General features: G+C 40.7%; 1 protein-coding gene across 8 annotated transcripts in view; it reads left to right on the forward strand.

Annotated features, from left to right (window-relative positions):
- Window positions 1–27,069, forward strand: part of GPHN (gephyrin) — a 330,342-nt gene that overhangs the window by 227,565 nt on the left and 75,708 nt on the right. For all 8 annotated transcript variants that reach the window (XM_053474851.1, XM_053474852.1, XM_053474856.1 and 5 more), the window contains 6 exons: window positions 8,826–8,963; window positions 9,516–9,608; window positions 10,903–10,958; window positions 21,506–21,625; window positions 25,707–25,765; window positions 26,349–26,502. In XM_053474851.1, coding sequence (XP_053330826.1) covers window positions 8,826–8,963; window positions 9,516–9,608; window positions 10,903–10,958; window positions 21,506–21,625; window positions 25,707–25,765; window positions 26,349–26,502 — 620 coding nt within the window. The remainder of the gene's footprint in view (window positions 1–8,825; window positions 8,964–9,515; window positions 9,609–10,902; window positions 10,959–21,505; window positions 21,626–25,706; window positions 25,766–26,348; window positions 26,503–27,069) is intronic.

The raw sequence follows: 27,069 nt of genomic DNA on the forward strand, positions 1-27,069 counted from the left end.
ATGCCTGTAATTGAGGGGGTTTTACCAGTTGATCTGTACCTGCAAAGCTGAGTTTATTTGTTATTCTGTTGATCTGTATCTGCTATGCTATGTTTCCATACATTATTTATGTATACCTGCAAATACAGGGTTTGTATTTCTTATTCAGTTGATCTATACATGCACGTGCTGTATACATGTGTTGTTTATTTGATCTATACCTGAACTACAGGGAGTAAGTAAAACAGAGGTGTGGCTTAGTGAATGAGGGACAAAGGGACTCTGGGGATGATTACAGGCAGGGGCCCAAGGAAATGCCTAGGGTCCAATTTTTCCATATTTAAATTTTATTTTGTTACAAAGATTAGCTGTTTTTAATGTATTAAACATATTTTTTTTTACTCCCAGTCCCATCACATTACATCAATATGCGTTAGAAAATCAGGAAAAGGCGGGCATGGATAGTGTGCTGGTTCGGTGGCGCAACGGGCCACTTGACTAGACTCCCCCCCCCAGGCCTTAGGCTGCCAGCCCTCCCCTGCACACACACATACATAGATATATATATATATATATATATATATATATATATATATTTATATATATATATATATATACATACAGTATTTTCTGCTGTTTTAGTTTAGATGATGGCAATTTGCATGTACTTCAGAATGTTATGAAGAGTGATCAGATGAATTGCAATCAATTGCAAAGTCCCTTTTTGCCATAAAAATGAACTTAATCCCACAAAAACATTTTCACTGCATTTCCAGCTGACATCATGTCATGTGGACAAGACTGGAGATCACTCTGTTATGCTGATTGAGTTAGCTTTAACCCCTTAACGACCTTTGACGGTTCAGGACCAATATACAAAAACCTACTGTTAACGACCTTTGACAGTCCTGAACCGTCATCAAATGAAAAAAAGCTTAGAAAGTGATCAAGTGTATGGCAGACGTCCGTTTTAAAAGCGTTTAGGAGGCGATCGACGATCACCTCCTAAACTTCAATGGTGTCGCTGAGATGCCTCAATAGCATGGCATTCAGCGACACCAAACACCCACCCCAGGACGCGTCGTGACCGCTCCGGAGAGCGGTCACAACCGCCGCTGCCAGAGATTCTGCGACTCTCCAGACCGTCCTGAGAATCTGGCTCCACTTGCAGGTTGAATACAGGTACTGCATTCAACCATGCAAGTCAATGAAAAAAAATTGCTACAAAAATAAATAAAATTTTTTAAATTTTAAATCCCCAAAAACCCGACAAACTGCCACTGTTAATTGTTCTTGCATTATGCTCAAATATACTCAGTCCACTGTGTCTTGATGCACTACCTGTATGTATACAATTTCTTCTTCCAGGCAGAGCCAACTTGTTTGTTCACTACTGGTGCAATGAGAATTAAAGAGAGCATTCGCTTATTCAATCCCAGCCTGCCACGTGTCTGCCTGTTTACATATACATTCATCTGCATTGACTTACTCTGAACCGCAGTACTCACTAATGGTGCTGCTGCATCCACATCCAGATCGTCAGCAGTCAACCCAGAGTCATCCGACTTTTAAAACAGGCAAGACAAACGTGTTAATAGAGCTGTCAGCTGGTCGAATTTCTACCTCTTTTCTGTCCTCCAGGCTGTCGGTTCTGCACATGGCAAACCGGCATGGTTGGGGAAGAAACATTTACAGGTTTTACATGTTCCCTTAAGTGGTTTTTTACAAGGGACGCACGAAAACAAACACCCCTCACTAATAGTTTCCGTACTGTCCCGTTTCAAATGATTAACCCCTGACTTCTGACTTGCAAATTGGAAAGAGTTAAAACACCTGCAGGAACTTCAATTGTCAAAGGGCTGTCCTGCAACACCTCTTTAGTTCCTGCCCCCTTATCCATACCCCATTCTGTTTCCTTGCCTTATCCCTCCCCCCAGCAACCTGTTGGTACCGATCTCTAGTGGATACTGTTGCCACATGTAGCACTGGAAGCGCATCATCTTGTAATAATGGGGAGGTCATGGCCCTGTTAATCGTCCTGTCATTTTTATCATTATGTAGGGGTGGCTCTTCTAAATGTACATTGGTATGTATGTTTAAATGTGGAGAAGTCAGTGACCCGCTAATACTACAAGGGTTATAAGCAACTTTGTGTACCTGCCTAAGCCTTCTCACTACCGATTTCCACTTTTTAAACATCTCTGCGGTAGGAATACCATTTATCTCTTCTCTGGGTACACCATTCTGTAACAAGTCATGCCACATTTGCCTTCTAGTCATCCTACTCGGATTCCCATCCGACTTTTGCGCTGAAAAATTCACTCTAGCCTTTTCTGCTGTATAAACACTCTTAGTCTCTTTGGTTTCCATGTTTAACTTTTCTATCTCAGCCAATAGGGTGGTTACATGGTGTATTTTTCTATTGTTTCCCATTCCATAAAGCAGAGATAGCAGGGGAACCTTTAGATCTGGTGGTGCAGTCTTTAGAAGCTTTGACCGCATGCTAGCTGTAAAATCCTCCATATCAGGGCCTTCCCAATTACCCTTGTTCAATCCTGCAACACAACCCATAATCCTTGCATGATTTATGGCATCCTTAATTGTTACCCATGGGGTCGATGGCTCAATATCTGAGTGTGATGGATAAACTTGTAATAAAGCATGGCGAACCATGTCTACCAATGAAAAGTTCCCCCTAATCTCTCTCACCCTCCGTAATGCCTGCATGAGCTGCAGATTCAGTGTCAGCTGCCCCATTCTTATGGCTTCTCTTGCACTCAACAGCACACTGTCAGCTCCTCCATCCCACATGCGTAGTAACCACTCGCTCACATTTTCACCCACTTGCTGTTTATGTGTCTTAGCCAGCTCAATGAGCTCCATATGTGTGTAACTCTTTACCACTTCCTTCATCTCATCACATGCACCATTTCTCCAACCATGCTCCCTATCTTGGTTGCAGTGTATTCTCCTTTTCTGCTGTTGTATAATGATAGGACAGGCCTGTCACCGGTCTAGTTCATTATCATCTTCAGAACAGGACACATACGCATCATCGGATGACCGGAGAGTCTCTGCAGGATCCCATGTGGGATCTGCAACCATTGCTCGCACCTTACTTACAGGCTCTAGTTTTCTACATCTCTGCAACCTCCTGCGCTTGATCTTGCTTACCACTAAGTTAGTACATTTCTCTTCTAGAGCAGCCACATGGCATGCATTACTACGCATACATTCTTTGGTCATAACTAAAGAATCCTTGACTTCCTGCAACTCTTTCTTTAATGCTTCATTTCTCTGCACCTCGCGGCTAAGGGCCTGCACAACTATCCAGCCTGTGGTGGCAGCGGCTTTCCGTTCTTTCTTGGAGTAAACTCCAAGATCTAAACATAACGCCTGAGCACCAAGTTCAGTACCAGCATCAGGATAGACTGGAGCTGCATATTTTATCAGTTCCTCAGCAATGGCTTTCCAACTACCAAATTCTGCCCATACAGGAATTGTTCCATATTTGGATCTTTTTTGCCCTGCTACAGCTGCTTTCTGTTTGAGTGTTCTGAACATCTTTACACACTATAACAAGCGAGTTCTATGCACTAGACTCTGTACTGTAATATAGGGGTTATGCGCTAGAGTTTAAACACACAAACACATGGCTTTAGAGCACTAGAGCGTAAACATACAAATCTGTAACTTTATGCGATAAATGCACAGTGAATACACAGTATTCTCATTAATAATCTTTACTGTATCCTGCCGACTACGCCAATTGTTGTGGTCGTGGCCTGTTTTATGCAAAATTATGCTAATATTTAAATACACAATTTAGACAAAACACATCTAACAATACAACAATAAATTTGATTCAGGAATACAGTTAAATTATGTAAAGACGAATACCAACAGATGTTATGATATATAATTATATACTTTATTAATACCTCTAGCGGTAAAAACAATATATCGAAAAAGGTTACCATAACAAAGTTACAGACAGTCAACAATTATATTCTAATAACATTGTAATAACATATGTACTTAACTTCAGAGAGTATCAGCATATCAAATGATTCCTTTGGTGCTCAGTTTCCACAATGGCTCTAGATACCAGGATCATATAGAAGACTTTAAAGGATTCTTTCAGTAGTAGTTTTCTAATTTTTAGTTACAATACTAGGCACTAAACTAGTCCTAGCTTCTTGGCACTTAACTAGCCCAAGATGGAAGAGCAGCTTTCTATTTCATACTTTTTCTCTGGCAAACTTTTGCAGCTCCCTTGGCTTCTGCCATGCTGCTTCCTTCCTCTCCTTCCAGTCTCCTCTCCTCCTCCCCCGTCTTCCTGGAGTTCCTGATATCCCATTGTTCCTGGTATAGCCCACATGGCTTTTCATGTAGGTAGCCATTATCTATGGTCTTAGATAAACAATAGATGTACACATCACTCACTCTCCAGTGCTACCTGGTGGTAGAGGTAATGCACTTCTAAAACAATAGAAGTATAAACAATAGAACTAATTGATATTGTAATATATGCCACAGTTAGGGGAGTGGTTTATCCAAAGGGAGATACAGATGTTGCGTCTGTGACGTGAATCACTAATAATGGATGACGCAATCCATGTCCACAACAGGGGGTGTCTAGTTTTCAAAGATATATGGTTTGATGGGGTAAATTGAATTAGCCGGTTTCAAAGATGTTCCAAAGAGCAGATGGAGCCAGAATGACCAAATGCTAAAAGTCATTTTTTTTTATATTAAATAAGATGATATCTTAGATATGATATCAAAATAATGGTATCTGAAGAAAGCCCATCTTGTCCTGCAAACAACAATATATCACTTGTGTGGGTTCACTAAATGGGAGAGGAGAAAATTACACCTGAACACAAGCACCGCAAAAGTGTTAAAACAGCCTCAGTCCCAAAGGGTACAAAAATAAAAAATAAGCCCGGTCCTTAAGGGGTTAAAAGGAGGGTGGTGCTTGGCATCATTGTTCTTTCTTTGTTAACTATGGTTACTTGCAAGTAAACATGTGCTGTCATCATTGCTTTGCACAAAAAGGGTTTCACGTGCAAGGATATTGCTGCTAGTAAGATTGCACCTAAATCAACCATTTATGGGATCATCAAGAACTTCAAGGAGAGAGGTTCAGTTGTTGTGAAGAATGCGTTAGGCCACCAAGAAAGTCCAGCAAGCACCAGGACCGCCTCCTAAAGTTGATTCAACCGTGGGATCGGGGCACCACCAGTGCAGAGCTTGTTCAGGAATGGCATCAGACATGTGCATCTGCATGCACAGTGAGTATGGCCTGATGTCAAGAAGGGCAGCAAAGAAGCCACTTCTCTCCAGGAAAAGCATCAAGGACAGACTGATATTCTGCACTGGACTGCTGAGGATTGGGGTGAAGTCATTTTCTCTGATGAATCCCCTTTCCAATTGTTTGGGGCATCTGGAAAAAAAAGCTTATCTGGAGAAGACAAAGATGAGTGCTACCATCCACCAACAGTCATGCCAACAGTAAAACATCCTGAGACCATTCATGTGTGGGGTGCTTCTCAGCCAAGGAACTGTGCTCACTTACAATTTTGCCTAAGAACACAGCCATGAATAAAGAAAGGTACCAATACAAGAGTAACTTCTCACAACCATCCAGGAACAGTTTGGTGATGAACAATGCCTTTGTGATGGACTACCTTGCCGTAAGGCAAACGTGATAACTAAGTGTCTCAGGGAATAAAACATCAACATTTTGCGTCCATGACCAGGAAACTGCCCGGACCTTAATCCCATTGAGAACTTGTGGTCAATCCTCAAGAGGCGGGTGGACAAACAAAAACCCACAAATTCTGACAAACTCCAAGCATTGATTATACAAGAATGTGCTGCCATCTCTCAGGATGTGGCCCAGGAGTTGATTTACAGCATGCTAGGGCAGATTCCAGAGGTCTTGAAAAAGAAGGGTCAACACTGCAAATATTGACTCTTTGCATAAACTTAATGTAATTTGAAACATATGAAATTATAATTATTATACTTCAGTATACCATAGTGTGTGTGTGTGTGTGTGTATATATGACAGCAACTCAATGCATTTGGTCAAGGCAACTTGCTGAAGTGCAAACCAAGCATCAGAATGGGGAAGGAAGGGAATTTAAGTGATTTTGAACCTGGCATGGTTGTTGGTGCCAGATGAGCTGGTCTGAGTATTTCAGAAACTGCCGTTCTGCTGGGATTTTCCCCTCCTTAACACACAACATGTCATACCTTGAAGCAGATGGGCTACAGCAGGAGAAGACCACACCGGATGCCACTCCTGTCAGCTAAAAACTCACAATTCTCACAGGCTCACCAAAATTGGACAATGGAACACCTGAAGAACATTGTTTGGTCTAATGAGTCTCGATTCCAGCTGCGACATTCAGATGGAAGGGTCAGACTTTGACGTAAACAACATTAGAGCATGGATCCGTCCTGCCTTGTATCAATGGTTGGGGTTGGTGGTGGTGGTATGACCACAATGTACCCATCTTTTGATGGTTACTTCCAGCAGGATAATGCATCATACCACAAAGCTCACATCATCTCAAACTGGCCTTCACTGTACTATAGTCACCAAATCTCAATCCAATAGAGTACCTTTGGGATGAGGTAGAACAAGAGATTTGCATCATGGGTGTGTAGCCGACAAATCTGCAAGCAAATATTTGGTAACTTTATGTGTGTTATTTGGATTGGTATATTTAAGAAAATAGAAAGAAAATGCATTCCCATACTTTTTTTGCATTTTTACCATGTGATGCACTTAAAGCAGGAATTTATAAATAGTTTTAAATAAAATATATATATATAACTTTAAACTGAAGAACACTGGAGGAACTAGCTATGTCCTCTGATGATCAGAGTGAGAAATACAGTAGAATGATGATGTCAGTACTGCTGGTCAGCTCATTCCACACTGCTGCCAGTTAAGGGTTGTACTTTGATTACAGATGCAAGCACGTACTACTGTCGTTATGTATTTGCATTTTTTGTACTTCCTTTGATCTCTTATGTGAATGCATTATATTCTGCCACTCCCACTGCGTCTGGACTTATGTTCCTCGCTTGTGATGTCAATTCTGCTGGTCAGCTCATTCCACACTGCTGCCAGTCGAGGGTTGTACTTTGATTACGGATGCAATTAAGTGCTACTGTCGTTTTGTATTTGCATTTTTTGTACTTCCTGTGATCTCTTATGTGACTGTATTACATTCTGCCTGTCCCGCTGCGTCGGGACTTACGTTTTCCTTCCACTTCTCTCTTTTGGTGTATTGTTCTCCCCCTCTACCCTTTCCCCCACCTCCTGCTATAATTGTAAAAACCCAATAAAAATATATTACCAAAAAAAACCCCAAAACTTTAAACTGTTTATAAGGTCATGTAAATGGTGCTGGAAACAGGAAAAAAGCTCCTCCTTATTTTGGGGTGCATACATATTGCAATGTTGAAAAAGCAAAATACATGCTGAAAGGTTGTATAAGTTTATTTCATTTTATAGCGATCTCACTAAAAACGCACTAAATGATTGAGAGAAATACATAGATAATTAGTGCTGCTGGCGAAAGATGAACATGCTGAGTACTTCACTCACAATCACTAATTTACACATCTATACAGTGTTATAATAGCCCATCTAAGATGCCATTTTTCTAGCATATATAGATGCAACTAATATATTTCAGTTCCCTTATTAATTTTGTAGCCCTCCTTTGCAACTTTCCATAATGTCTTTTTTTAAGAAGTAGCCAGACCTCCACCACACATTGAAGATGAGGTCTTACCATCGTCTTTTAAAGATGCAAGGTGGTATCTTACTCCTGTGAATCAATAATCAATGTACCAGAAGTGGGGCGTAAGAACATGTGGTACATGCATATAAACAATAGGAATAAAAAGGTCCCAGCCAAGTCCAGATAGTGATAAAGTCCGTGGTGTGAACCTACTTCAGTATCGGACTTTATCACTATCTGGACTTAGCTGGGACCTTTTTATTACCGTTGTTTATATGCATAACAAATCGGTTATGCCAACGTGCTTGTAAGTTTTCTGGATTCATAATCTTCTTATTCCTAAGAAGATGCCGCACCATTTGTGGTCTTTTACTTATATTTCAGATCTTGAGAAAAATCAAAGCTCTATTGATGAGTCTCCTTTGAAGTCACTTTTGTGAGTGTATTTAACACATCATACATTCCCTTTTTATCAGAGCTTATTACACTATTGTTTTTTATTATTATTTTTCCACATCTTCTTGCGCCTCACTTCTGGTACATTGACTATATGAACATTTGTGAGGAGTGTTGTTTGGGAGCTGCAGAACGTGTAGGGTATATTTTTATTTAATTTAATTTTTCACGTGTTTAGTGGTCTTCTTTGTCTTTCCTGTGAATCAATACCCTGATTACAAATACCCCTGGGAGTACTTTTTGCCACTGCTTTGTTCTAGTAGACTTCCTTCTGCAAACCTGCAGGCTGCTAGTGTAGATATGTCCTTTTTATGACCAGTGCCCAGAATTGTGTTGCATATTTAGGGTGAGGTCTTTGAAGCAAGATAATATCCTCCTCCCATGAACGAATACCCTGTTTTGTATTTGGCAATATCTAAAAATGTGGAAATGTACTACTAAAATACTTTTGGTAGTAATTTTAATTTGGAAGCTGTAGCACTTAAATAAAATAAGGGCCCGGTTTGAAAATTCTCTTGTACTTTAGTATAAAAAAGCCTCTGTCTCTTGGTGATACATTTTTTTGTGATATGTAAAGTTATTGTTACGTAATATGTTTATTCTGTTGTGTGTTTTTTTTAGGTCACAGTGCTGTCGATATCACCAAGGTAGCCAGAAGACATCGTATGTCTCCCTTTCCATTAACATCTATGGACAAAGCCTTCATCACTGTTTTGGAAATGACTCCAGTTCTTGGAACTGAAATTATAAATTATAGAGGTATCCATTTGTTGTACAAATGAAAACCAGACACCCAATTGACAAAAATCAGGTGGCTAGAGGGTCTATAAAAGTGGTTCATGGGTGTCACAACACTATCTTGTTAAGATGAGGAACAATACAATTACAGCATTTAAGGATGCTTAGTGCATGCAATAGACAAGTGTACAACTTAATTCATCTCATAATGAGTTGTTATTGGGAAAAGGAAAAAATAGTCTTCATGAAAGAACAATAAATTGTTTTCTTCAAGCTGTAGCCCTTCTAATTGTGTTTTGTTTTTAATCGGATGGTAATGTTCCTGGGTGCTTCTGCAGAGTTGTTGTAGCTTAATTTACTTGGATGAAAAAGATTTATTCCAACAAAGCTGTTTATATAGAAGTACAGCTTTATGATGGATAAAATTATGTATCATCCAAATATAGTATATATTGCATGCTCCTCTGTCTGTAACCTTTTGAAAGAATATAAATAAAGCAATACGATGCAATTGAATGCATTTGTGCTTAAAATTAAGAGCACTCATTTTTATTGATTGTGTTTTAATTTTAGATGGAATGGGTCGAGTTCTTGCCCAAGAGGTTTATGCAAAAGACAACCTACCACCATTCCCTGCATCAGTGAAGGATGGATATGCAGTAAGAGGTAACTCCTCCTTAACCCGAAACAACCTGAGGCATTTAATTGTAAGATTTGAAGTGAGCAAAGATTTTTTTTTATTGTTTCCCTACCTTCTCTGCCAACCACTTTGGCTTCTGCATCTTCTTCACCTTCTCTCAAATCTTCAATCCTTAAACCGAGAGCACCAACTGGGGGCAATATGCCTGCATCTCCTCCAATCATGGAGGGGGGGTTGTTACTGCAAGCCCCGCCATATTGCTCTATGACGGGGTTGCGGTGACATCATCTCCCCGGTCGTCTATTTGAAGGAGAGGATGTCATTGCATATACCGTCAATATGGGGGCACTTGTAGTGACGTCCTCCTCCCCCAATTGGAGGATCAGACCTCAAGCCCCAAAATATTGCCATCATTTGCTGCTTTCGGTGACGTCCTCTTCCAGTCTATGTCTGCGGAGATGCGGACAAAGAAATAAGATACCAGATTAAGGATTGAAGGCAGAAGAGAAGGGAAAAGATAGAAGATGAAGATGCGATAGTGTTCGGCAGAAAAGGTAGGCAAATATTTAGAGAGTGTGAGTGAATGTGGATTTCACATTTTGGAATTTTTGAACTTTTAACTTTGTTTTTGTCCGCTTCATAGGGGTTTTTGCCTCGCTTTCAGGTATGTACGAATCGCAGAATTTACCAAAATTTTGTAAATTTGCAATTCGTACCAATCCAAATGCACAGTGTTAAGGGATCATTAGATCAGCACCAGAAACTGAGTTTTTTTTAGGGTAAAAGTGGCCAGTGAAGAGACTGGCACGATAAGACAGCAGATGAAAAAATGGTGGAGGACAAGAGAGATCAGTAAGAGGGAAATTGCAATAATCGAAATGGGATATATCAAATGAATCCGTATTTTAGCAATTTCTTGTGCAAGTAAAGGACAAATTTGAGACACATTTTGCTGGCATCCAGCTATATTCTCTAACTAAGGAAAGTCGATGTTTGAGCAGAGAAAGTGATCAAAATACCATATGGCTGACAACGATGTCTGCCATGAATGTCTGGATGGATTTGAGCCACATTTTGCTGAAGGCGACAGGATTTGGTGTAAGTGATTCAATGTTAGTGGTGAAGGAGAAAGTGTGGTCAAGTGTTAAACCAAAGCCATGAACATGGGCTGTTGAGTTGATTGTGGAAATCTGAGGTGTTGGAGATCAGGGTATGGAAAGAATTAAAATACCATTGTGGTGTCTAGTTTTCTAAAACATATGTCTTAATAGGGTAAATTCAATTTGTGACAAAGATTGATTTAATATGGATATTTTTCAGCTGCTGATGGCCCTGGGGATCGTTTCATCATTGGTGAATCCCAAGCTGGTGAACAAGTAAGTTTCTTTTATGCATATGTGTATGTTTGTCTCTACTTACATGCAGTCAGCAAGTTCATGGACAATGATAATGCTTTTGTTGTTTTTGGCTCTGTACTCCAGCATCTTGTATTTAATATTAAACAATCTATTTCATCTTTAATTTTGAAGGTACTCAAGTCTATAAATGAAGATACGGTTTTATTTTTACACTATCTAGGATAACAACTGTAGGATTCTGGGTTTTAGCTACTCATTGTCTAGAACCATACCTCAGACAGTGGTGCTATATAGTTATTGAGGTTTGTTTAATAATGGAATGAGGAGTTGAGAGTTTGAAGGACAGTTATGGTTTCAACTCTCTCACTTCACTATTATGAGACTGAGAGACTGAGCTGAATTAACTATACACTATAGAGGGACAGAAGTGAAAGCACACTGGGCTTGGACCTTCATAATGTATAGTGAGTTGAAACAGCATCTCTCTTGGATATTCTCCTGTCGACTCTCCCTGTTCTCTTTCTACCAGCACATTTCTCTCCCATTTAAAAAAAGTTCTTGTACAATACTTGCTGAGGAAAAAACAAGAACTTGTAAACATCCATGTTAGGTATGGGGGGGGGGGCATAATATTAGCCAAACCAGCACTTAAGGGGAACTCTCACCAATGTTTTTTTATTAATAGTATCCAACTAAAAATGATTATTCAAAAATCTTCTATTTTTGTATTTATTTTTTTTTTTTAACAGTTCTAGTTTTGTTAGGTCTGTTATCTTAACCTAATATGCTAGATCCTGACTACTTATCAAACTGCTTGTGCTTAACAATGCACACTTAATTATAATGATATAACTAATATCATAACACTGCCGCCACCAAGACAATTTAGAAATGGGATACTTGGGCCCCAAGTAAAAACCCACAAAGTATGCTTTCACGTAATATCTATGCAATTTCAAATTACCAATACTTGAATCTAATCAGGTAACATTCTTTACTGGACAAAGGCAGAACTTAATAAAGGAATATTTATTATGAACAAAAAATAGTCACAGCCCTTAGAGTGACATGGACCTTGTTAGGGATATTAATGAGACAAAATAGGCAAAACCAATATTTTATCACATACGCAAAATAACGACGCTACCAAATATTGTAGTACCACATCCACAATAATAATTTAAGGAGATACCCTATATTTTATCTCCGATCCTAAATTATTTTAGATCGCCGAAAATTATAATTCAAATTAGATAGATCTCGCCACGGTAATCAATCAAAAATATTATTTATTGTAAATACAATTTATAAAATATATATATGAGTCACACAGTGCATAATATAAAACAGAAGATTCTTAAAACATGTCAAAAAAATGAATCAATTCAAATACAGTATATTATCGATAGTTATCAATATGAGTTACTACTTTATTAGTCTAACACACAATTAATTTCCATCCCACTCAGCAACCAAAAATTGATAATAATCAGGGTAGTAATAAAGATATCACTATCTCTCTAATATTAGTTCAACTAATATAACAAATTAAAAATAATTTAATTGTGTCTAAGAGTATTAGTGAAGTTCCTAATAGATGGAAATAATGTCAAACTTCATCTATAGGTAAAAATACCTTTTCATTATTGTTATTATCACGGGTTATAAGCTGCAGTCTCACAAGCCGTTAAATACAATAATGCAATATACTATTTCCCAGAAACAGGGAATTCTATACGAAGAAGACAAAATTCACCTCTATTCAGAATAATAAAACAATTATAATTACCACCACTTACTGCTGTTGTCCCACCGGTCCTTGTAGAAGTTAATCCAGGTTCATTGGCAAGAAATTAAGTGGAAAGAATATCACTTGCTACAAGTTATATAGGTTAGAACTCAAAGTAACTCCAAGAGTGAAATATGGTGCCAGAATCTTAAGATTCCAATTCTCTGGGGTAAATTTGGTGAATAAATCCGTCTGGCTCTGTCTATTTCAGGGTGCCATCTTTTTAAGATCCGTTTTTTTTTGTTTTTTTTTTTATTAAAGACATAAGCTTTTAAAGACAGGGCTTATTATCATTGCCTCCACCTTTTGATTGGAATTCTCCAATCATAACGGTGGGTTTTACCCATTATAATTAGGATTTCTACTCATATTTACACCGTTGTAATTTCTTAATTTACCTGTGAGAGACGCTCTGGTCTAAGAATTAACTTAAAACCATTACATATGTGTTTGGAATTTATCCTTGGTCACCCTAATCGCCAAATGTCACTTCCTAGATAGTAACTCAGGTCTTGGTAGTCTTCCCATGTATCCCCCATTCCAAGTTACATTTCTAAAGATATGCAGTGTCTACTCCTTAACTTTCTCATGGCAGATAACATTAATTGGATCATATATACACTGAAACATCATTATACATGAATACTCCTTTGTTCTCAATTATAGAGGGAACAAGGACAAAAATAAATAATCACTACATGATTAAGTAAAATAAAATGGCTCTGACTCCATTTTGTGCTCATGTAAAATACAGAATATATGGAATACATGTTTTCTATCATAAAATATCTGACAACCTGCAGCAATTCGAATTTTGAATCTTGGCTTCCAATGCCTCCTACTCCACATTGCTTCTCACCGTATGTTTTATTTCATGACCTGACGGAGGGGGGCTGCATTTGGAATGTACCTTTTACTGGTGATTCGTGTCTTATTATGCCTATGGACTTTGTCTATGTCATTGTCGATGCTTCTATTTTGTGACACCTCCCTCTGTCTATATATTGTCTGTTCCCTTAAATCAATAAAATGTAATTTACCAAAAAAAAGTCACAGTGCATACACAAATATATGATAAACAGATTATTTACAGCACACAGATTAAAATAAAAAGGAGAATTTAACAGAAAACCTACTCCTTGGAGAGTAAAGTAACAAGTTTTCGGTCTGTAGGGCTCCGGCAAGGAAATATGGCAATTTACTCAAATTAAGATCTTGCCCCCCTAGTAAGCAATCTAGACCAACTTCCCATCATGAAATTTATACCTCTTTAGTTCATCTCAAGTTTCCAAGCCGGCCCAAAGGTGCTATAAGTGGAGGGAAGGTGTACCTATAGGAGCCATAAGTGACCTCCCCCTTGTGTTGTGGAACAATACCAGTCCAAATAGAGAATTCTTATTTTATTTTCTCTCCTGTGCAAATTATGTAGTCGTATTTGTACTCTTTTAGTAGGGTGTGCTTGTAATAGGCACAAAAGGAGGTGGGATTATTATTTTGTGGGTGATAATGTATCTTTTGGATGTGACCCTGGAAGACTGTTAATGGTCACTTAGTATAAGGGATACAGGCGTATCGTGGATTATTCAGACAGTTTACATCAAAGCTAGATTTAGAGGCAACTGATCTGTAACATTTCACACCTTGCAGGTTGGAGTCCCAGCTTCAAAAGGTGACTTCATGTTGTGAAGCCTTGTACCACCACATGCCTATACAATCAAACTAAACCCTCTCATGCTACCATCTCTACCGGGTTGCTAATTTGTGTGTCCACTACAGAAATTGGCGTGATATTATTATTATTATCTTTTAGTGCCAAACAATTTACCCAGCGCTTAATACAATACATATATTCAAGGGGTATGACAAGACTAGAATAGACAGACAAACCGATACATCAGGTGAAGAGGGCTGTGCTTGCAAGCTTACAATCTTGAGACATATGGGACTTCCTCTTTGACTTCAAGTGGATCTTTTACCGTATTTGCTTCATTATAAGACAAAGTTTTTTTCAGAGCAAATGCTCGGTAAATTGGGGGGGCATATAGGGGGAATAATGCATAATCTGTGGGGCATAGTGGTAAATAGGGGGTGTGAGCCATATCAGGGAGACAGAGTGGCAAATAGGGGGGGTGTAAGGCATATCTGGAGGCAGAGTGGCATCTAGGGGGTATAAGGCATATCTGGGGGCAGAGGAGCATATAGGGATTATAAGGCATATCGGGGTAGAGTGGCATATATGGGGTTTAGGGCATATCTGGGGGCAGAGTAGCAAGCTGTGGGGCAGATGTGCATAACTGGGGGGGCAGGTTGGCAAATAAAAGGAAATAAAAACAAAACATGCAATTTGTACTAAATATGAAAAAAGAGTTCACATTTGAATTAATATTTACTAATAAAACTTTTTCGTATAAGGTATTCTTATATTCAGGCTTTTTTTTTTTTCTAAATTAATATTTACATTTTGCGGGGTCATCTTATAATTGAGCAATTACGGTACTTTGCATAACCAAGCAAAGGCCCCGTCTGATCATGCGCCATATATGCAGTAATATACCGTAATTGCTATCAAGGCATTCAGCTACAGGAGTTGTAAATTCATACCTGCAGAGTAAAATGTGTGTAAACAAAACATTTAAAAAAAAAAAGAAAAACTACTACAAACATTGACAAAGGCTGATGGTAAAATTAGTGCATGGAAAGGGTTTAAAATACCAGCATTTTAAATACCCTGGAGTGTCTAGTTTTCAAAAATATATGGTTTGAAGGGCAAAAAACTAAAACAAAACTAAACATGAGCACCGGAGAAATGTTAAAACAAAGAGTGCAAAAATAAAAAACAGCTCTGTCCTTAAGGGATTTAACTTACCAATGGAAGCAATTTACCTGATCAAGCTGCCCTTGTTCCATACATTCCTACCTACTAGGGATCATAATTATTGCCTATAATCCTGCGCTCAGAAGGACTTTTCCTGTATGTTATATGGTTTATTTTTTGTTATCTGAAAGTAATAATTTGATCTTTATTATTATTATGTACGGTATTTGCCCGAATATAGGCTGCACTTTTCCCCCCCACTTTAAGGGGCAGGCAGCAGGGTTAGGATCCAGATCCCCTGCAGCGCTGCAGGAGGAACTGGATTCTACTCTCTGGCAGCCGGGGAGGTCTACACGATGCGCTGAGACAGCCTCCCCTGCCAGCACTTCCCACCGGGGGAGTGCCAGCAAGGGAGACTGTTAAAGCACATCGAAAAGACGTGCCGGCAGCGGATGTTGTGTACGCTCGCATCGCCGCAGCCAGTAAACATCTGCGCAATGTGCTTTAACAATCTCCCTTGCCGGCACTTCCCACGGAGCAGATGTCCCCAGCCGGCCCCGCTAGACACCAGGGAGTCTGAATTGGTAAGTCAAGGGGAGGGCAGAGTGGCAGCATATCTCGGGGGGGGGCAGAGTGGCAGCATATCTCGGGGGGGGGGCAGAGTGGCAGCATATCTGGGGTGGGCAGAGTGGCAGCATATCTGGGGGAGCAGAGTGGCAGCATATCTGGGGTGGGCAGAGTGGCAGCATATCTGGGGGAGCAGAGTGGCAGCATATCTGGGGGAGCAGAGTGGCAGCATATCTGGAGGAGGCAGAGTGGCAGCATATCTGGGGGAGCAGAGTGGCAGCATATCTGGGGGAGCAGAGTGGCAGCATATCTGGAGGAGGCAGAGTGGCAGCATATCTGGGGCGGGCAGAGTGGCAGCATATCTGGGGGAGTAGAGTGGCAGTATATCTGGTGGGGAAGGGTGGCAGCATATCTGGTGGGGCAGAGTGTCTTATAATCGAGCAAATACGGTACATATATTCATTGCTACATTTTATGAGGTTGCTGTTCTCACAATAGGTTAAGTATGTTGTACCATCAGTATTATTATTATTTATTGTTTTCAAATTCTGTAGCGCTGTACAATGGGTGAACAGGACACAACAAGTAGTATAACAATAACATAACAATTTGACTTACAGAGACAACAGGTTAGGAGGGATTTGGGGTGTATTACACAATAGGCACAAGTGCCATTGTTAGGGATAGACCAGCCACTCTTGCAGGAGAGGGACTAGGAAAGGTGAGCTAAAGGAATATGGGAGGGCTTTAATGTGCAATGTTGTAAGCGTCCTTAAAGAAGTGGGTCTTGAGGGATTTTTTTTAAGGAATAAAGGCAGGAGGAAAGACAGATAGGCCGGGGGGCCATTCCAGAGGATGAGAGCTAGAAATCAAAGGAGGATTAAAGGAGATAATTGGATGAGCGGAGAGACCGGTGAGGAGTGTATTTATAGATGAATGAGGAAATGTAGATAGGGGAGCTGCTGTGAAGGGCTTTGAAAGTAAGAGTTGGGATTTTGAAATGAATCCTGAATCGCACAGGCAGCCAGTGAAGAGATTGACAGAGGGGAGAGGTGTTAGTGAAGCGTTGGGAGAGGAATTCATGGGAGGATTGTAGAGGGTGAGACAGTTAAGAACGAGACCAGCTAAGACAGAATTACAATAATCAAGGTGGAAGATAATAAGGGCATGGAAAAGAGCCTTAGTGGCATGATGTGTTAGGAAGGGACGGATGCGGGCAATGCAGTTTTTAAAGACAGATTGAATGTGAGGGGTGAACGAAGTCACGGGTGACACCAAGACAGCGGGCATGAGAACACGGGAAGAGATGATAGCACCATTAACATTGAGGAAAACTGATGGGAGAATCTTAGAGTCGGAGGGAGGGAAGATGAGAAGTTGGGTTTTGGAGAGATTGAGTTTCAGGTAATGTGCCGACATCCAGGGCGAGACAGTTAGTTACACAATCTCTCTCCCTAGAATCAGTTCTAGGACGCCTTCTGTTCTCTCTCTCCACTTCCTCACTTGGCAAACTAATCTCATCATTTGGCTTTCAATACCACCTGCATGCTGATGACACCCAGATCTCATCAAATGCTGCCTACTGCTCATTGTGTTGGCTCCACCATCATTCCATTCCCTGGTGGCCTTGGGGTACCCCGACTGAGAGGGGGAAGGGAAGTGTTACTGGAGACAGAGCAGCTGAAGGTACGAACAGAGAGATGGGAAGTGAGTGAAGTGAACCAGGAGAGAACAGTGTCAAAAGCAGTAGAAAGGTCCACCAGGATTAAGCATGGGCGGTCTCAGTAGAGTGTCGAGGGTGTAAACCAGATTGAAGAATGTCAAGTAGGGAGTTGGAATCAAGAAAACTTAGTTAATTAGGTATAAACAATTCTTTAAAGAAGCTTGGAGACGAGAGCAAGTAGAGAGATGGGACGGTAATGGTAGCATGCTTGACAGAGGATGGGACAGATCCACAGATCCAGCAGTGAGGGAGAGGTTGAAGATGTGAGCTAGAGTAGGGACAAGAGTAGATGAAAGCGACTGTTGAGATGGGAAGGGATCGGGTCAAGGGGTCAATGTGGTTGGACAAGAGGAAAGAAGAAGAACATATACCTCCTCAGCAGAGAGTTGATGTAATGTAGTTTATTATGGAAATATGTGGCAAAGTCAGAGGCGTTAAGGTTAGTGGAGCGGGTAGTAGGGATAGGTCGAAGAAGGGAATTGAAAGTGCTAAAGAGTCGTTTAGGGTTATGAGACAGGGAGGTGAAGTAGGTTTCTTTAGAAGGGTTTAGGGCGGAGTAGTAGGAACATAGCATAAGTTTGTAGTGCAGAAAGTCAGCCATGGCGTAGTTCTCCAACTACACTTAGCAGTGCGGAAACAACGTCGTAGGTGTCGGGTGCCAGGGTTGGAAACGTGGACATTGTGAAGAGCGAGTAGTAACTGGGGCTACATCCTCAAGAGCAGATGTGAGAGTAGAGTTATAGAGAAAGGTAGCGTTGCTAGGGTATGACATGTTAGAGATAGGAGAGAGGAGAGGAAGTAAATTGGTTGAGAACTTCTGAAGGTTAATAGAGCTGAGGTCTCTGGTTAGGCAAGGATGGGGTGCAGGGGATGAGTAGGAGACAAGGTTAGAGCAGGAAAGGAAGTAGTGGTCAGAGAAGGGGAAAGTGGAGTTAGAGAGATTACTGAGAGAGCACATGCTAGAAGAAATAAGGTGCAGGGTGTGACTATCATCATGAGAAGGGGAGTTAATATGTTGTGTGAGATCGAAAGAATAGAATACATTTTTTAAGCCAAGGGACTTAATGGGGTGTCTACTGGGATGTTGAAGTCCCCTAAGATAACAGAAGGAACATCAGAGGAGATAAAGAGAGGCAGCCATGAGGAGAAGTGGTTAAGAAAGATGTTAGCTGGGCCAGGGGGACGGTATATAACAGCTATGCGTAAGGGGATGGGATTAAATAGTTGGATAGCATGGACTTCAAATGATGAGAAAGATAGTGATGGAGTAGAGGGAATAGGCTGAAATGTTGGGGAGATTAAAAAACCTACCCCACTACCCTTCCTGTCATCAGATCTGGGAGTGTGAGTGTGAGGTGGAGGCCACCATAGGTGAGAGCAGCGGGGGAGACAGTGTTACAAGAGGTTAGCCAGGTTTTGGTTGTCATGTAAGGCTGTTAGTTTGTTATACAGAACGTGCATTATAGAATGCAAAGGTAAAGATTATTGACATTTCTGGAATGTTGATTGGGAGAGGATGAGGATGAGAGAGCCAAAGGAGGGCCAGGATTTGGGGAAATATCCCCAGCTGCTAAAAGAAGTAGAAGAGAGAGTGAGAGGAGGTGGGAATAGGATTTGTGTGAGCAGAGAGGTTGCTGGGAGTGAGTGGAGGTAGGGGAAAGGGAGGAGGTGAAGTTAAAAAGTGCTTGGGATGAGAGAAGGGGGAGAAGTAATGATGGTGCAATACAGACATTGTCTGGAGGTACTGGTGGCTGGAGAGAGAGATAACTGTTCTACTACTAATAGAGGAAAGTGAAAGGATGAACAGGAGGATTTTGAGCGTGGTAATTGGAGACAGATGGTGATGGGAATGGAATGGTGGTGGAGCAAACACAATGAGCAGTAGGCAGCATTTGATGAGAGTTCAATGGAGTATTGATTGCAGGGAGCCTTCAGGTTCCTCTTTGTTCTTGTTTTTCTTCCTTCATAAAATCCAAAACAGTGGCTCTTAGGAAAATTGGCACACAGATGGAAAGTGGCTTGTTCCTCCAATGTCCGTTCTGATAAAGGGATGGCTGCTTGTTAGGTATTTACCAATTGATTAATTACCCCGTAATAAAATCACAGACTCATGAGGGAGAGGAGAGGATAGCTAACAGGATACCAATAGTTCAGTATGGACAAACAAAGGAACGATACTAATGCATGATTGATAACATGCAGGGTAAAGGCAAAAAAGTGGAATACCTGGACAATTAATTTAGCAGGACAGCCTGTAATGATGCTGATGACAGGTAGGGTAAAGGCAAAAAAGAGTAACTCTAAGACTAACAACTATACACCGATTAGCCATACCATTATGCCTAATATTGTGTAGGTCCCCCTTTTGCCCCCAAAACACCCCTTACCCATCAAGGGATGGACTACACTAGACCTCTGAAGGTGTGTTGTGGTATCTAGCACCAAGACGTTAGCAGCAGATCCTTTAAGTCCTGTTTAAGTTGAGGGGTAGGTGCTCCATGGATCTTTTTCCAGCACATCCCACAAATGCTCAGTCGTATTGAGATCTGGGGAGGCAGAACTCGTTGTTGTGTTCCCCAATGCATTTCTGAAGCATTTTTGCTTTGTAGCAGGGCGCATTATCCTGCTGAAAGAGGCCAATGCCATCAGGGAATACTATGTCCATGACGAGGTGTACATGGACTTCAACAATGCTTAGGTAAGTAGTACGTGTCAAAGTAACATCCACTTGAATGGCTGGACCTAAAGCTTTCTGACAGAACATTGCTCAAAGCACCATTCTGCCTCTACCGGCTTGCCTTTTTCCCATAATGCATCCTGGTGCCATGTGTTCTCCAGGTAAGCCATGCACACGCACCTGGCCATCCACGTGATGTAAAAGAAAATGTGATTCATCAGACCAAGCCACCTTCTTCCATTGCACCGTGGTCCAGTTCTTATGTTCACGTGACTATTGTAGGCGCTTTGGGCAGTGGACAGGGGTCAACATGGGCACCGTGCATGCACTGTGTGTTCTGAAATCTTTCTGTTAGAACCAGCATTGACTTTTTCAGTAATTTGAGCTACATGGGCCAGCCTTCCCCACTACTGTGCATCAGTGAGCGTTGGCTGCCCATGACTCTGTCGCCAGTTCACCACTTTTCCTTCCTTGGACCACTTTTGAAAGGTACTGGCCCCTGCAGACGAAGAACACCCCACAAGAGCTGCAGTTTTGGTGATTTTCTGGCCCAGTCATCTAGCCATCACAATTTGAACTTTGTCAAAGTCTCTCACATCCTTACGCTTGCCAGTTTTTCCTGCTTCTAACACATCAATTTTGAGAATTAAATATTCACTTGCTGTCTAATATATCACACCCACTGACAGGTGCCATAAGAACAAGATAATCACTTCACCTGTCAGTGTTCATAATGTTATGGCTGATCGGTGTATATTCTTCTTGTGTGTCTAAGTGATTACTAATGACATGACATGTCCTAGTGTCCATGCTCCTCAAAAGTGCCACCTTTAGAGGAGCTGTGCTGTTAAACTGACTACAGTCGTCTTCTTGCACCAGAACAGAGGTTTCTTACCACATTCAATGCAACAATGGTTGCTGTTTCAAATTATAGTATTGTTTACATGGAAAAGAGATGTCATAACTGTAAAGGAAATTTGTTCTTCATTTTCAGCCAACTCAGACAGTGATGCCAGGGCAAGTGATGAGGGTAACAACAGGTGCTCCAATCCCATGTGGTGCTGATGCAGTTGTACAAGTTGAAGACACAGAGCTCATTAGAGAATCAGATGATGTAAGTAATGGAACTCTTCAACGTTAATTTTGTCATCGTAACATTTTTGTTTATTTTTATTAAAAATCAGTCTGAATAGGTTTACAAATATTTTAACTATTTGGGTTCCAGGGGCTTTGACATATGTGCTCTACTATGAGGACAGGTCAATTTTCGTAGCCATGTTAATTAGGTTAGCCTTTAAACTGTGTATAACTGTGTATAAATCTAAAAATTTTCATTCAGGACAGATTAAGCTATTTATATATGCAGACTGTGCATCACATTGCATGATAAAAACATTGAAACAGTTTCTGCATTATTCCATCTTAAAAGGCAAACCAATAAGTAAAAGTGATGAAAACCTTGTTTTTGTTTTTTTTGAAATTTATGAAATATATATCGCAGATTTCCTCTAGTGCAGGGTTGTATGTAGCTGCTAATGGTATATGTGTAGTGGTATCCTTGGTATTGTATTGTAATAAGTGTTCCCAGGGTGTACTCAGTGCAGATTTTATTTTCTTTGTTGTTATCCTGGTTTTGTGTCCATTTTGTTTGAATGGCTCCGATAGTGTTTCCAGTTTCTTATTACGATCCTCATTGTTGGTATCTGATGCCTTGGCTGTAAATAATACCTTGCTTAGAGCAGTATTATTATTGTACTTTATTTATAAAGCGCTGACTGATTCCGCAGCGCTGTACAGGATGAAAATTTTACAGATAACTTTTTCTGTGGACAGTGATTTTTATTGTTGTGTCCAAGAAGTGTACACATTTAGCAGAAAACTGCAGTTTTAGTTTAGTTGATGGATTGAATGTGTTAAATGAGTTATGTTAATAGTATTTCCTTTCCTTCTATCCATATAATGCATATGTCATCTATGTAGCTGTCATTTTGTCAGGTTTGTAGCATTATGTCAATGAATCTCAGTTCTAAATAAGCCATACAGAGTGACTTTTTATCAAAAATTTTACATTTCTTTTACCTTTATGACCCCCACTGGTGATGCATGACCCCAGCATAACACAGCTTTTCTGAAACAAAGTTGCACGTATAATCTTCCGGGCAGGGGTAAACGTCTGGTCTCTGAGTTCTATAAATGTGCCACATGAGATTGCTGTGTATGGTCGCAATGACTCTTGTGGGTAGTATAATCGGTTCTTCGTGTATTTCTGTATGGGAAGCATGAAATGTCATATACAAAGTATCTGCTTTCAAATTTTTGGAAGCTGGATGAAAGGAGATCACATAGTTGTAGCACATGACGAATAAAGCCCGTCTGGTCTGTCTTCAGTATGGAGTGCCCCAACCATGACCCCTATTGTCTGTGTCCTTAATGAAATAATTCCTGAGCCTAAAGGGGTACCATCTAAGGCTGCAATCAAACTCTTGACTGTTTTATTAACTGGAGGAATTCCTTAATTCATAGCCCATGATTTGTCAATGAGGTTCCCTGCTGCTTCTGAATCAATGAAAGCTGTTGTACTCTCAGAGAGATGGGAAGTGTGGTAATGAAAGAACGTCCTAGCTTCAATTAGCTTAAGCGTTTCCCAATTTCTTGGGGCAAAGCTTAGCCTTGTGTCCTTTTGGCCACAAAACAGAAAAAGTCCCAAAACTTTGTTTTTCGTCAGAAGAAAGGTGTAATTGTATCTCCAGAGGTTCCGCATCTGATGTGTTAGTTTCCATCTGAGAAATGTTAGTTGGATGTGTGGAAGGACGAAAGACGCAATTAACTCCTCTAGGTCACACTGTAAGTCTCAATATGCAGGAAGCATTGGTTTAAGAAGCCTCTGCACTCGTGTCCGGAATATTTGTTCAGTAACAGCATCTAAGTGGTGTGGAAGAAACCTTTGATGCCCTTTCTAAATTCAGATGCTGCTCATTGAGATGATGAAAGGGTAATATTGATTGCCATTGATCTTTTTGAGCAGTCACCTCATTTTTTGTTCTAAGGTTTGATATCCCTCCACCAATCAGATATGCCTATTCCCCTAAATAAGGGGGGGGCTGAATTTATATCAGGGCTTTAACAGGGCTATGAATATTCATATTGACATCCACCACGATGTTCAGCGCACACTCTTCTCCATAGCTGATTCTCAGCCATTTTGCCGGCTGCAAGCTCCCAGGATGCTGGCAAGAGCCCCTACCATATATGATCTAATGCAACAAATGTGAAGCAGGATGCTACATTGGAGAAACCAGTCAGACACTGAACCTAAGGATGAACCTACATAGACACCTCAAAATAGAAGTACTGAAGGGAAACTTTGAAAACACACAAGCCAGTAAAACATTTGAAGTAGAGATGACTATTTCTAAATTTACACTACTCGATTAACCTGGCTATCTCAATCTCCATGTATATTTTCTAAATATCTTGGTCAATGTGACAGTTAATCAGTTTATCCCTTATATTATTTTGGCCTCATACCTGTTTTCCTGTGTTACACCTGTGGTTCCCTGTATACTCCTAATGTTGGTCGGATCCCACCTTCCTCCTGCTTGGCGCCTCACCGGGACCTAGCCGCAAATTCATGGAACAGTGCGGCGAACTGCGGCAATGCCTGCCGACAATTGGAACAGTGTTGCTACGGACGGCCTTTGCCCCACCACGTCACTCTTTTGAGGGTACTTTATGCATGTGGTGGGCAACACTCAGTGGTGGTTACAGAGAGGGAGCTCATTTGGGAACCCTGGTTTTATTACCAATCTTTAGGACAGGGGTTTACCCTGCCACAGCTGTGGAACTCTGGAGTGTTCCCGGGGATGTTTCCGCCGCTGATCACGTCACTTTTTGGATCATAACATCTTCGAATCCTGAGCTCTCCATTGGTACCCCATGATTGATGCGCTCGCTCTGGATAACGCCGAAATAGTGACTATTTGCCGGGCGGGCATTGCTGGCCATACAACTGTATGGCGGTGCTAGGCTGTCTGGTGGTTTATTGGATTATACCTATAAACCTATCAGAGCCGTAGCTAGCTCTTTCTGCGCTCGAGGCGAGAATGGAAAATTGTGCCCTCCAGCTTTTCTTTTTTAGAGGTTATTTTATTTAACCTGCCCTTATCATTGCCTTTACACACACACATACACTGCCCTTACACACGACTGCCCATAAACACACATATACACATACATACACTCCCCTTACACACTGCCTTTACACACACCTGTCCATTAACACGCATACACATAGACTGCCCTTAAACACACCTGCCCATTAACACACACACACATACATATACACTGCCCTTACACATATATACACGCACCAGCTTGTATGTGTGTGGGTCACACTAATGTTTCATTGAGAATATACAGAAAATACACATTATTACTCCTATAGTTATACAATGAGCCAGACACAGACATGGTACAGCATGACTCCTATCATTATATAGTGATCCAGACACAGACAGTGATACAGCTTGACCCTTATGATCATATAGTGAGCCATACATTGATGACAGTATAGCATCACTGCCATCATCATAATTATCATTTGCATTTTGTTCCTTTTTCCCCTCACACTTTCACCCAGGCTCTCTGATCCTCTCTCACTCTTACTCTCTTTCACATGCTCTCAATGTCTCCCCACTTTCTCTGCCACTGCTTCCGCATCCCTGTCTTCCTTACCTCAGCTGCACTTGTTGTCTTGCCTTTTCTAGTTCCTCTGTCTTCTTTTTTTGGTCACCTTCTCCCTGGGTCATCAATTTCATCTACTTCTCTGTGTACCAGGCTTCCCGGAGCAATTCTGCATAAGGGCATACCCATGCATACCCTAAGCATACCCATAGTTCCACTCTTTGGCGCAAAGTACTCCAAGAGCCAGAATAATGCTTCACCCCCTGCGCTCCCCCTGCTGTTGCGTCACTAGGTGTGGCTCTAGTTAAAGGTGCAGTTACCACTGCAGATCTCATGCGGAATGCACCTTGATTCCTGGTGGGCCGCATTTGGCTTGCGGGCTTCATATTGGACGCCCTGGCTTATAGGATACCCCGTATGTGAAGAACTCAAAGGGTTAAAGTATTTTTACCAATATGCTTTTGAGTGGTGTTTTTATTTGCTTTAACTCTTTTTGTATTTTTCCGTTGTAGGGGACAGAAGAGTTGGAAGTTCGCATCTTAGTACAGGCCCGGCCAGGCCAGGATATCAGGTGGGATTTGCTAATAAAAATTGTAGCTTTCTTTCAAAGTAAGACGGTACTGCTGAGTCTGGAGAAAAATACTGAAACAAGTTACACGATGGAGTGGCTCCTTGTAGAGCCCTGCGCGGGACTGTTTTCTTAATCCCGCTCCCTCTGAATTTCTGACCATTACCGCCTGCTCCCGCAACATGTGTTCTGCTCCCACAACATATGTGTCCACTACCGCCCGATCCCGCAACATATGTGTCCAATTCCACCTTACCTGAACTGCAGGTTTCCTGCGCACTCCTGCAAGGCTGCCTTCGCGTTGCTCGCACACAACGTCTCTTCTTTTGTCCCACCCAGGAACCCAGCAGAGTCACGTGAAGTGATGTACATTCACATGGCTCCGCTGGGTTCCTGTGTGGCCAACGCGAAGGCAGCCTTGCAGGAGTGTGCTGGATTACTGGGACATAAAAAATAATTCCTAGAGGTAAAAATAATTCATTTGTTTTACATATAGATAAGCAAGGCAGCCAACAAATCTGTTGTTGTAAGTAAAGCAAATACAATGAAAGAATGGTAACTGAAACTTTATATATGCTGTTTCTAGGCCAATAGGTCATGATATTAAAAGAGGTGAATGCATATTGGCAAAAGGCACACACATGGGACCTTCTGAAATTGGCCTGCTGGCAACTGTTGGCGTTACAGAAGTGGAAGTCCACAAATTTCCAGTGGTTGCAGTTATGTCAACAGGAAATGAGGTTTGTATGAGCTTTTTCTGGCGTTTCTAACATACAGTGTTCAAATATGAGCTGTTTCAATTTGTTAAATTGAGTTTAGCTTATCAAATAATTATTAAAATTTTTTTACAAAAAAAGATAAATAACCAATGATAACATTAGAAAGTTTCGGTCCTTTCCGTCTGTTGTAGTCATGGCCTGTTTTATGCAAAATTATGCTAACGTTTAGTAAAGAACCACAATTTTGACAAACAGGCCTAGTGACGCAACAGTACAACAATAAATTTGATTCCAGAATACAGTTAAATTATGTAAAGATTAATTTCAAGAGACGTTATGATATATAATGATATACTTTATTAATACCTCTGGCGGTAAAAACAATATTGAAAAGGATATCTTAACAAAGTTAGAAATAGACAACAATTATATTCTATATACATTGTATTAATCAAATAACGTGTATTTAACTTCATGGAGGATGAGCATCCCATATGGCTCCTTTTATGTTAAGTGTCCAAAATGGCTCTTAATTCCAGATTTTATAAAGAAGTAATTTAAAGGATTTTTTTAGTAGTTTTATTATTT

This window comes from Spea bombifrons, chromosome 9 (assembly GCF_027358695.1).
Source record: "Spea bombifrons isolate aSpeBom1 chromosome 9, aSpeBom1.2.pri, whole genome shotgun sequence".
In the NCBI taxonomy this organism is placed as follows: domain Eukaryota; kingdom Metazoa; phylum Chordata; class Amphibia; order Anura; family Pelobatidae; genus Spea; species Spea bombifrons.